The sequence below is a fragment of the Anas acuta genome, chromosome 8 (genome assembly GCF_963932015.1).
Source record: "Anas acuta chromosome 8, bAnaAcu1.1, whole genome shotgun sequence".
NCBI classification, from domain to species: domain Eukaryota; kingdom Metazoa; phylum Chordata; class Aves; order Anseriformes; family Anatidae; genus Anas; species Anas acuta.
This window is the reverse complement of record NC_088986.1, coordinates 9,725,015-9,737,775: the sequence shown is the minus strand read 5'-3', so window position 1 is coordinate 9,737,775 and position 12,761 is coordinate 9,725,015. Positions and strand designations below refer to the sequence as shown.

Sequence of the window (12,761 nt, the reverse complement as noted above, 5' to 3'; positions counted from 1 at the left end):
GATGAAGAGGATTTATTTTACACTTTATGGTTTTTAGGAATGTTGAATATTGCACTTAAACATTTGATACATTTTTAAGGGGTCATAAACATTTGCTTTCTACCTGTTAGAAAGTTTGATAAGGTCTATGTAATTACATTGCTTTTTAGACACTCTATGAGTAATGTTTCGAAGAAAGTAGCAGCTTTTCTGCTAGGTCCCAGAATTATATATAGTAAAATGAATATGCTATAAGTGTACAGAGCCCCAGAAGATCCTGACTTTGGAATTTGTGAGTTAATATTTTTGTCTGGCACTTTGCTAGCTTACTCTCTTCCCCTATGACAAGTTTTACAAGCATGCATGGCTTGCTCAGCAACAATAGAAAGTGTGACAGAGATTGGAGATTGCTGCAGAATATTTCAGTGATTGAACTGTACTTTTTGTTTTCCCTAGAGAGCATAATTTTACCATAAATTAGTAGTCTGGATAGGACTAGTTTAGCTTCTACGGTGTTTACTCGAATGACAGTGACAGGTTGACTTCAAGTGAAGAGCTCTTCGGGAAAATTTCTACCAAAGATTGCTAAATGCAATTTAATAGCATTTGTTGAAATCTGACATTAAAGGGAAATTTTCCTTTGATCCCTGTCATGGGAGAGAACCTTTCCATCACTAATTCCCCTTACTAAAGTCAAATTTTCTTTAGAAATGTGTGGAGATGTCAAGGTGCCTTATTTCCTTTCTGTAAGGAGGGCACCCAGAAATGTCAATGATGTCTGTTCAGAGACTAGTAGTTAATGTAGGATTTGGTTCTGCAAAGTTTATAGCATCTCCTAAGACAGCTGAGTAGCCTAAACTAACTGAATTTCTCACAGTTTGCTGCTGCTCAGCATTTTGCAGAATTGTACACATTTCATGGGGAGAGGTTGTTTGAAATGCAATTCTTTTTCTTTTCTGGAGTAGAGGTGCCACCATCTTTATGCATGGAGTAGGTTTTAACATTAACTAGCTGGCAGTTTCCTTAAACTTACATTTGTTGCTTTTATGTATTGTAGAAACCATCTAGAATAAGTGATGCCGAGATTAGGACAATTAATTATATTCATCTTTATATAAAATACTGCTTACAATTTACAAGATGTTAAAGGTTAGCACTGTATAATTGGGGTGACTTTTTACAGGGGGGAACTATGTCCTTCATAATCTACAAGCACCTCTTAAAATCCTGTTTGTCTTGTACAAACAAAGAGAATAGTGTTTGATTGAGATCATTAGGAGTAATCTCTCCCCTTTCTTTTCAGAAATGGCCCAGCTGAATAGCTATGACAGCCCAGACACTCCTGAGACAGATGATTCAGTCGAGGTAAAGCAGTAATACACTCATACTGTCTAGCACATTTTTTTTTCCTCTGGAAAGAAGTAGTCTACAATAAAGAATTAATTATAACGCAGTGGAATTTTAATTTAAAAAAAAAAAAGCGCTGACATTCAAAAGCACTAAAGTATGCACTCATAACAATGTGCAAATCTCTCCTGTGGAGGTGAAATGCATAAAAGATGCAAACAGACGTTTATCATCAAATTTTGTTGGTGTTTCTTTGGAGTTGCAAACAAAAATTGTTTGGAGAAACTCTTCATATTTGCATATGTAAAACATGATGGGAATTGAAAAGAAATGAATTTAGTTACAACTGTTGGAAAAATGTAGCTATATAACTCAGTAGGTTTCAAAGATCCCTAGTTTTTTAGTTTATTGGTATTTAAAATATGTAATGTTATGGAAAGGTCTGAATCTTACAGTTCCAATGATTTTCTGTGCTTGCAGAGGAAATCTGCAAGGCTGCTAGGGATACAGATGATTATCCTGAAACTGAGAACTCCAGAGCTTTAGAAATCGTTTGTGTTTGGGTAAATGCTGCTTAAAGAAGAAAAGGACAAAAGAGTTGAAGTATAGAACGAGGTTGCTTCTGTTCTCAGTTTCCTTTTTTTGGGATCTTCTTTCCCCAGAGCCGTGGAGCCTCTGTCCAGTCAAAGAAAACTCCATCTGAAGAAGAATTTGAAACTATTAAACTGATCAGTAATGGTGCTTATGGGTAAGGCTTTTTAGGCTTTGCTTTAAAACAAAATACTATTATCATTCTACCTAGTAAAGGTTTATTACAAAGTTTAGACAAATGACTCTTTTCTTTTGGGTCCAAAGTATAAAGAATTTTGCCTAGATCTTGGTTCCATACTTTTGATGTCTTCTGCATTCTTGTGACAGATGCCAATTCTTCTATGTTCTCAGGATTTCTTAGGCAGTACCCCTTGTACCTGGAAGTATTTCCTGACCATGAAGGTCTTAACATTGTGCTGAACTGGCACCCAGCTTCCAGATTATTGGTTGCTTGTAAAAATAAATTGCCCCATGTTAAAGCTTTCAGAATATTATATTCCTAATCCCTTTGTGGCACAGATTTGCTGAAGCCCTTCCAAGATGTGGCCTCAAATCTGTTCTTGCAGTAATTATTTCTGCAGCATTTTTTGTGGTAGGTAGGTAAAATATAGACACTTCAGTACCTTGGCTTGAGATGACAAAAATGTTTTCCCAAAACATTGTTTCTAGGAGAAATATCGTCACTTAGTTGATTGTGGAATTTCCTAAACAATAGTTTGCTTTGAGTCTGACGAAATTATTTTGTACCCTTTTCTTTATTGTATATCAAGGCACCCTACCTGCATTTCCTTTCATGTGGAGTGTTTTAAGTCCTGTGATTTCTGTTTGCATAAAGGCTACCTAACTGAGTGAGGGTAAAATTCTGTAGTTGCAAATGTTTTTGTTGACTCATTCACGCAGCAGGAATGTTGAGAGAAAAAGTTGTTTATAATTTTGCATTCTTCCATGTGTTCAGATTATATATGTTACTTGGCTGTTTGTGAGCACTTGAAATACCAAGATAAATGCTAAAATTATATAGGGGCAAATGTGAGAAGTAATAAAGTAAGAGTACTATTAGATTTTATTCATTTAAGAATACAGAATGAAGCTGGTCAGTTAAAATTGTAACTGATCATCCAAACCTATCCTGAATTTTAAAGACAATTCCTGAACTCTTTGCAGTTCATAAATCATTACGAGTGATTTTGATTAGTCCATAACTATGAATAGTGATTCAGTAGGTCATAACATTAAAACCTAAGCAAGCGTGTTTTGTAGAAGTGAGTGCTTAGTTAACAGCAACTTGTTTTTTATTTTAAATTGCGGAAAAAGTGTAGGTGTATTTTTTTAGTCTGTGAAGACACAATGGAGCAGGTTGAAGCACTGTATTGTTAGGCAAGAAGCTTTTTATATTTTAGTCACATTTCTGCACAGCCCCCATGATTTAAAAATAACTTTGTAAAATGTGGGGAGAGATTGTAGTTCTGCTGTTACTCATTCCTGTCTTTATATTTGGGTGTATTTTACAGTCAGCTGCTTGTGAGACACAATACCATGTTAAATGCAATATACTCCAGAGAGAAGGAAGCAAGCATTGATTCAGAAAGGCAGGCAAACCGGATGAAAATTTCATTTGCAAACTGTGTTACTAATGTGCAGGAATCTAATGATCTGCAAATGATAGAAATGTAAGAGATACTGAAGGAAATCCCTCGTGACAGTGCTGCATCAAATTAACTTTATGGAGCTTGGAAAGAAATCATGCTGATTTCATATATTTTGGATGTTTTTTAGTGAAATAGTGACTGTAGTATTGAAAAATACAAGCCTTGCAAAATAAGTTTGTGACATTTGTGCCTGAATTATCTCCTTGTTAGTCACATCAACAAAAATGCTCCTGAATTCAAAAAGGCGGAGTAGCTTTGGAAGGAAGCATGATAGGTCTCCTTCTTTTTGAGGAGTTTGGCAATGAGATGGGATTTTATAGTCACCGATATGTCTATCAGGATCCATTCAAAGGAGTTACCATCCACTGTTTGTTTTTTGCTTTTTAAATAGTTCAAACTGAAAATGGAACTTTTGCTCTTGGTATGTGGTTTTCTAGAGCGGTGTATTTGGTGCGACACAAGACCACCCGTCAACGTTTTGCCATGAAGAAGATCAACAAACAGAACCTAATTTTGAGAAACCAGATCCAGCAGGCTTTTGTCGAGAGAGATATCTTAACATTTGCTGAGAACCCCTTTGTAGTCAGCATGTTCTGCTCCTTTGAGACAAAGCGCCATCTGTGCATGGTTATGGAGTATGTGGAAGGTATGTTTGGCATCATCTACACCTGCAAAGCACGTACACGTAATGAGTCTCATTATAAAGGATGCAGCTTCTAAGAGGCTTATAAGATGTGTACATTGATCAGCACGCTGCTGTGAATGCAATAGAGAGGAAGAACATATTGTGTGCACTATTTCTTTCTTCGTGTCAAATGAGGTCAGTCAGCCCTGCAGCAGCAGGGGAGATCATGATGCCCTTTTAGGGAGGAGTATATGGACTGCTTGGGCTGAGCTGGAGAAATGTGAGTCATTCTGCCCCTAGTATGGCTTTGTATAAGGAGATACTCCTCTTGTGAATCCCTGTGACTAACACAGCATGATTGCAGTGGAGATGAGGAAACATAAAGCCGCATGTAGAAAAGTTGGAGGGGTCAGAAATCATCATGAACCTTCCAGTCCTCATTGGAAAGACATCCTCCTGCTCTCCTATGGCATGGCATGGCAAGATTCATTGCACGCTTGCTTGGCATTAGAGAAAGGTAGATAAGAAACATCACGAAGCTACACAGTCTTTGTTCCTTACCAGCCTCTTAAAAATACTGTGCTGTTTTGTTGTTTGCTTTTTTTCCTTACTCACTGGATTTTATTTGATCTGATTTGACTTGTTTTGATTTATTTTATTATTTTTAATTTTAATTTTTATTTTTAATTTTTATTGCAAGTGATATATTTCCTCTGGTGAATAGAACTAATTTCTTATGCCTGGCTTGCTTGACTGAATGTTTGTGGGAAGCAAACTTATAGTTACCGTATTAGTGCTCTTTCAAATAAATTAATGTAATGACAACAGATATGTTGACATTAAAAAAAAGTTAATTCCTGTTTGCAAGTAGAGATGAAGGTTGAATGACATGTTGAATGACAGTATTCCTTCAGAAACTTGAATTGAGGACCCACAAACTTATTTTTGTGGGTACCACTGTGTCCAATGATGTGGCTGCTTCTCCATGTGTGGGAAGAGCCAGGTAGGACTCTTAGTATTTGCTTACTACTTTAAGAAGCTCGTATATCAGAAGTAGTAACTGTCACAGTGGTGGAAAGCGAAGAAATTTATACAGAGGCAAAATGGTCATGAACAGTCCTTCCCTCAAGGCTTGTTTACAGTTTGGAAATGGCATCTGCACAATTGTTGAGCTAAATATTTCTTGCTTTCCTGAGCCATACAGAAATTAACAGAAATGCACTGGAGAGAAGGTTTATCCTGATGGGTTTTACTGATAATAAAGATGAGGCCAGAGGAATCTCAGTTCTACTCTTCAATCTGTTTATTTTTTCAGCTGTTCAGTACTTGGTGGTGTTTGTTGTGTTGTGCCATTTTGGAAGAGAAAAAGCATACCAAGCATACCTGCATCTCAGTTTTCCTAAGATTTTAATATTTATTTGAAGCTCAAGACAGAGTTGAGAGACAGTTTTAGAATTTGGGGTAACACGGTTGAGATACAAAGCCTTTAGGAAATTTGCTCTAATCATCTATTATTGTAGTCCTGTAGCTGTTCTCCTTTGTTACTGGAATTTGCTATTTCACTGTGCCATATTTGCAACTTTTTTCTAGGAGGTGATTGTGCTACACTTCTCAAGAACATTGGTGCCCTACCTGTTGACATGGCAAGGATGTATTTTGCTGAGACTGTTCTAGCATTGGAGTACCTACACAATTACGGGATCGTTCACCGTGACCTAAAACCTGATAAGTAAGTCTTCAGCTCTTGAGAAGCTAGAGGAAGAGAGACAGTTCTTTGGAGGCTCTCTACATGGGTAGGAGATGGTAGATGAGTTAGAGATGGTAGAGATTTTTATGGCATCTAACATACAGGAAGTTTTAGGGATTTACTACTGATTTACAGAACCAGACAGGCACTGAGAAAGAGTAGGAAGAACATTTTCAAATATTATCTTGAAGCTATTGCTGTATTGGTGAAATATGGCAGAAGGCAGCCTGGTTTCTGGCAGCCTTCGCAGCTCTGTGAGGTTCAGTTGCATGGGAGGTTCCTTCCAGGTGTTTGATGGAGCTGTAATGCTGAGAATGTGCTTAGCATTATCTTGTATTCTTCCTTTTTTTTTTTTCTTTTTAAATTCCTTTTGGGAAACAATTGAGTGTTGCATTATTTTGCTTCTCCTCTTTCTTCTAGTCTCCTGATAACTTCCATGGGTCACATTAAACTTACAGACTTTGGACTGTCTAAAATTGGGTTAATGAGTCTTACAACTAATCTTTATGAGGGACATATTGAGAAGGATACCAGGGAATTTCTGGACAAGCAGGTAAGCTTGGATAATTTTGTCTGTTGGTGTGGGATCCAGTGCAGGATTCTGTCTTGGGTTTGAATCAGTTTGTAGCACTCCCTGTCTACCTTGATGCTGTGCTGTGTGCTTTATAATCGGAGGAAAAGATAGGAGTCCATTCTCATACTAGCACACAAATTTCTGCTTTTTTGTTTGTTTGGTTGGTTTTTGTTTGTTTTGTTTTGTTTTCTATTTTTCAGTTTCTCATTTTAAAGTGATGCACTTGAGCTCTTAGTTCAGGATATCAAAGGTGTCATGGGCCGCAGTGCAGGCAGGAACAGTTTTTTTTAGGGATGTAACACTGCTTTTTCTGGAAGGTTGTTCCACAGTCTCCCCCTTCTGGTGTTTAGAAAGTTCATGGCAAGTTCCAATATTTTTCTTATAATTTCGTATGATGGCTTAAACATTGATTTTCCTCACCATGGTATTTCCTAAAGGTTATTTTCCTCTCTAGTCTTCATTTTGCTAGGCTTGACCAGTTATGTTCTTTTAGGTAATGAGATAAATTTTCCTTTGATGAATTAATAGCTCTTTCATGCACCTGTATCAGCTTGAGATGATTTTTCCTGGGCATAGTTGACAGGAACTATATGCTGTATTCTGGATACAGGCTTACAAGTGCCATGTATAATGGGATTATAAAATCCTTATCTCTTCTGAAAATACTTAGGATTGCAGCTGAATTTTCTTTTTTAGCTGTGCCAAGTGTTAATTTGTAATCATCCTATGGTAAACTAAGAACACACAAGGGATTGTATCTTCCTTTGCTTCTGAGTCATAACATTTTTTTGTAGCAGGAGCTCTCCTTGGTCACTAGATCATGGTCTTGCATTTTGCAGCATTATATTTTTTACAGCTACTTTGTTATTGTTGTTGCTTCCAAGCCCAAGAGAACTTAATTCTTCCAACATGTCGTCCTCAGCTGTTGTCTGTGCCTGCTGTACATCTCAAGTTTAAATGCTGAAGTGTGTCATCATACTAGGTTGCTAATTCTGCTAGTGCAGAGATGTAAGAGTTTTGTCAGGATTCAGTCCCTGATAGCTGTAGCTGTGCCAGTAGAAATCCATCAGGCAGACAGACATATTCAGACAGAATCTGCATTTTTCCCATATGCCTTAGTGCACCAGAGAACGACTTAACTGGCATGTCCACACTAGGAACATTTCACAGTATATGATATAATTTCTGTGCAGGTAGTGTGTTCCCTCAACAGACTCTTGCTACATGGAAATAGTTTACAGTCTAGAGTGATTAGTGACAAAACATTAAATTTCTTTCAAAACTCTGAGGTTAAAACAAAACAAATGAAAAAAAAAAGAAAAAGAATAAGAAAAAAAAAAACAACCCACAACCTAACACATGCACTGAAATCAACTTTGATGTGAATTTGGCACTCTGTAGGCTGACCGCTTTCTTGTGTGTTTCTCTCCAGGTCTGTGGGACTCCAGAATACATTGCGCCAGAAGTGATCCTGCGCCAGGGTTATGGGAAGCCCGTGGATTGGTGGGCCATGGGCGTTATCCTGTATGAGTTTCTAGTTGGCTGTGTGCCTTTCTTTGGTGACACACCTGAAGAGCTGTTTGGACAAGTGATCAGTGGTATGTTTCTGTTCTGGTCCTCAAGGGGTTTCAAAGTGTGCAGCGAAGTAAAACTTTAAAAGTATTGAGGATCTGTAGTTTACTCAAGATAGGCTAGATATAAGGCAATGTTTCTTTCTTTCTAAATTTTTAGATATTTAAGTAGCATTCATCTGATTCAGGCTATTGAAAGTTGTTGAGTACTATCTTGCTAGATAGTTCTGCCAGTACGCATGGCATGAGAGTTATGCAAGTCCCTGTAGGACTGGGGAAGAATATTTGAAGTTTTTTTTTCTGTTCTCTTTTAACTTAAATGATGGAGAATATGAATGGAGCAGCTGCCAACTGGTCTAATTCACTCTGATTTTGGTTGTTTCTTCTGTAGGTGTAAATGTCAGCCAATTAGTAATTGCTGTAGAAATGAAGTAAAAAGGAAATTCTGAGCAAAACAAATTGATGCCATTGTACTCGGTACCTTTATGTCTTGTGGATTTTTAAAACTCCTGCTTGGAGCTGGACGAACAATTGCTTTGTGTTCTCTCAATGAATATGCTAGTGAAAACATTTCCTGTTGGGAATGCTTTCTGAAACAGTAAATTTTTAACACATTTGGCAAATATCCCTAGCAAAAAGCAGATTTCAGTGAAGAACAAAATTCGATGCATGAAATGCTTACCTGTGAATTATTCCAAGTATAAATAACGTGGAATGTGCGGGCGCAAGATACAGCCACAGTATTGTCAGTGTCATTGTTTATGGATTCTCATGGAAGTCCAATTTCAGACTTTATTAATAGAGTTCTTAATGCTTTTTTTTTTTCCTCCGCAAGCAGTGCTTGGATTGACAGCAGCTCTAGCTGAGGCTGAATTTTATGCATTTTGGAAAATGTCAATGCTTGAATTATATTAAGTATGCAAGCTGCTGAATTTAAGGTATTTGCAATTCTGGGGAAGAACTGAGCACTGCATTTTACAGTGTAGGAATGTGAATGGTTATTCAAATTGGTTGTGAAGCAGGTAGAAAATGTCAAGTCTTTTTTTGTCCCCAGATGAAATTGCCTGGCCAGAAGGTGATGATGCACTGCCACCAGATGCCCAGGATCTCATTTCTAAGCTTCTTCGCCAAAATCCTCTGGAAAGAATGGGAACAGGTAGGACCTTTGTGGATAGGAAACTACTAGCCAGAAGCAGTAAAAGAAGCTACTTTACTGTAAGGCACACCAATCCATGTTGAAAAATGTTGGTCTAGAGCTGAGAAAATGTTTATGCTGGGTTTGATGAAGCTCTGAAAATTAGTATAGACTGCACGTGGGTCAGACAGATATTGCTGTTTTGTTTGGAAAACAAAAAAGAGACACAATCAGGTATGCAACAACTTCTCAAATTTGTGCTATTCTATTTAAGGCTTGAGGGTTGTGCCTTGATTTGAGAAGTGTATAATCAGATTTCTTTTCAATTCCCTTCAACTATGGTCTTAGTCCCCTACAATGAAGTGAACTCATTGGTATAATAAAATAAATGAAAACTTTCCCATTCATAGAGACCTGTACTGTAGAATTCTCCAAACATACAACAAAGTCTTGATACAGTCTCTTTGGCAAAGTCAGATGTGTATGCCATTTTTTATTGTATTACAATGTCAGATTTAGAGTTTTACAAGCCAACACTTCTTATTTCCTGATAGTAATAAATAAATAAATAAATAACACAACGAAATAATCTTTAGCTGCCTTCCTGTTTTAAAGTAATTTTTCCAACGGTGTGGCTTCACAGGACTGGTTGTCTGTTTCATAGATATCATTTGTCTGATTTAAATTTGGATTTTAAATTGATAAGGATAAAAATAAAAATAATTTTTAAAAAAAGGATAAAAAGGACAAAATTAAAAAAAAAGGAAAAAAGTAAAACTAAATCTATAACAATCTCCAAAAACATGTATTTAGCAAACGACATATGTACATATGAGGGTGATCAATGGAACATAAATTAATAATATAATCAGATTTTCACGTTTCTTTTCTGTCTCAAATCCATGTACTTGAAAGGTGTTGCTGTCATGGAAAAGAGGTAGAGTTTCTTGCCTTATCAAATGAATTGATGGACTGATTTTTTGATTCTTTATGTACCTGTAATGCTGAGACTGCTGTTCCACTTGGCGTCTCTTACTGCCACGGGCACTCAGCAAACCTTTTATCTCTTTTCCTCTGCTACGCTCTTTTTATTATTATTATAATGACAGTAACGTATTTTATGAATATTAATTTCATCTGAAAAAAAAATCCCACTTACTAGTAGACAGATAATCCTTAGTTTTTCCTTCTGGGTACCCAGGAGGTTGTTAATTCATAAGATATTAGTTAAAAGATCCTAATTCAGGAAGGTATGTAAGCCTCTACCTTGATTTAAACAAATGGATGAGTTTATTCATGAAAGTGGAGCCACTCACGTGCTGAGTACCTTTTTTAGTTTGCTCTCTTTATTTAGCTATGAACTAAATTTAGAATTGGAATTTAGAATTTGGAAATTTTAAATTAAGATGTTAATTAGTTCTTAATCTTGCAATTTGCTGTGGAATATAATAGCAGATGCTGTCTTCTAGCCAGTTTAGTCACGTGTTGTCATTAAAGATGAAAAAGAGGTAGGAAGGAGTAAATCTTGTTCAGATTTTGTCCTATATCACCACTTTGGTAAAAGGATGAGTTGTTTTTCAAAATTCCTGGAAAAAGCATGATTTAAATGTACTTGGGTACATTCATATAAACTCTTGATATTTTTAGGGTTTGTTTTTCTTGTTAATGCAAACACTGAAATAAATACTCTGCAATAAATGATGCTTATTTCAGGTAGTGCCTTTGAAGTGAAACAGCATCGGTTCTTTAAAGATTTGGACTGGAATGGATTACTTCGGCAGAAAGCTGAATTCATCCCACAGTTGGAATCTGAGGATGACACAAGCTATTTTGACAGTAAGACTGAAGATTAGGCATAAACTGCATTGTGTTTTTTGTGTGTACTTCATTTCTGAAGTTGTCAAAGATAAGTCATTGTTAGAAATTGAATAGAAAGCTTGATGGAAATTCCTTTTAAAAGTTTCTGTTGAATGCCAAATAAGGTTTCTTTGAAAGCAAATGAATTTTAAATGAAAAAAATGTGTCTGTTAAAGTCAATTGGCCTTTCACTGGTGCCTGTGGACTTGCCAGCCTCGACCCTGCAGTGAGAGATTCTGTATTTGTTATGCTGGGTTTATTACAGGTCTTCCAAAGCATTTGGTGTATCCAACTTCCTTGAGTTTCTGAGGAATGGAGGAATGTTTCCCTAGTGACTGTTTTCAGCCAGTAAATGTTTCTTTTCTAAAAAAACAAAACCAACCCCCCCTCCCAAAAAAAAAATAAATCCCACCCCCCAAACCTTGAAGACAAACGTGAATTGCCATGGTATGAGTGCTATGCAAGATTCATGGCATTTCCAGATAAGAGAGACCCAGTACAACAGCTCTGAGTGCATCCTGTTGGGTGTCTTGACAGTCAGTGGGTCTGTCATGTGGGGTCAACAAACTCCCCAGTTGTCCAGGCATGCTCAGCATGTTATCGGGATGACTTTAATGCAAACCCTATGTGAGGACTGGAATTCTCACATCCAGAAGTATCTCACATAGACGTTGATAAGGGTTGGCGTTGCTGTTATAAACATAATGCTGAAAATTTTAGAATTTATAAAAGTATCTTTCTGGCTGATACAGTGCAGCAAATTTGGCTCAGCGTAGCAATCAGCTTTCTGTAGCCAAATTTATTAACATCCCCTTCTGCAAAATCTAATGTGGCTGGCTTAGAATTACAGTGCTGCAAATCTCATAGCACAAAATCTCTTTGGAGGCAGTTTAGATTTTTTGCATTAAAAATAGCTTTGCATATTGGCTGCTTGCCCATTTTCTTTCACAAAACCTAATCCTTTTCTAGTTGTGGGAGGGAAAAGAGGAAATATTTTTTGGGGTAAATATTTTTATTTTTTAAAGAGGGCTTGTATCTATGTATGCAGGACAGACTTTGTACAATCATAAAGCTGTTGATTGGAAATTGGGGCAGTGAATTGTTTCCTCGTTTCCTTCCATTGGCTTGGTATGCCGTAGGGAAGAAATATTCTTACTACAAAGGGTCTGCAGGATTAGACACACATAAAATTTGTGCTGAGTATCAGCATTTAGAGTATGGCTGATGATATAAGATAAGTTCAGTTGGAAGGAGGTATTCTTCACTGCTAATTGTACAGGACAGACAAAACTAGATGTATGTGTTTCAACATTAAAGAAAATACATCTTATGATGTATGAATGCTCCAAGTTCTTTATAGGTAGACAAGTAGGAATTGGTATATAAAGGCTGTTCTGGGGTGAGCATGCACTGCTTGAGGTGTAAGAGCTATCAATGGTCAGTGCACTGGTGAAATCTGCTATGTGTTGTTTACAGCCCGCTCAGAACGGTACCAACACCTGGATTCAGAAGAGGAGGAGGACACTAATGATGATGATCATGTGGAAATTCGTCAGTTCTCCTCATGCTCACCGAGGTTCAGCAAGGTAGGAGCATGCTAGTTTTGTTGAAAGAAAAAAGTCAAGAGGAATATCATTTAAGAGGCCTTCAATGCTTCATATGAGGTAGATTTTACTCATGCAGATG

At 37.0% G+C, this 12,761-nt stretch overlaps 1 protein-coding gene across 11 annotated transcripts in view; it reads left to right on the top strand.

Moving 5' to 3' along the window:
• The window catches only part of MAST2 (microtubule associated serine/threonine kinase 2), a 190,144-nt gene that overhangs the window by 158,605 nt on the left and 18,778 nt on the right, over positions 1 to 12,761 (top strand). For all 11 annotated transcript variants that reach the window (XM_068690812.1, XM_068690810.1, XM_068690809.1 and 8 more), the window contains 9 exons: positions 1,283 to 1,344; positions 1,989 to 2,074; positions 4,004 to 4,212; positions 5,782 to 5,920; positions 6,359 to 6,491; positions 7,945 to 8,110; positions 9,138 to 9,239; positions 10,932 to 11,054; positions 12,552 to 12,661. In XM_068690812.1, coding sequence (XP_068546913.1) covers positions 1,283 to 1,344; positions 1,989 to 2,074; positions 4,004 to 4,212; positions 5,782 to 5,920; positions 6,359 to 6,491; positions 7,945 to 8,110; positions 9,138 to 9,239; positions 10,932 to 11,054; positions 12,552 to 12,661 — 1,130 coding nt within the window. The remainder of the gene's footprint in view (positions 1 to 1,282; positions 1,345 to 1,988; positions 2,075 to 4,003; positions 4,213 to 5,781; positions 5,921 to 6,358; positions 6,492 to 7,944; positions 8,111 to 9,137; positions 9,240 to 10,931; positions 11,055 to 12,551; positions 12,662 to 12,761) is intronic.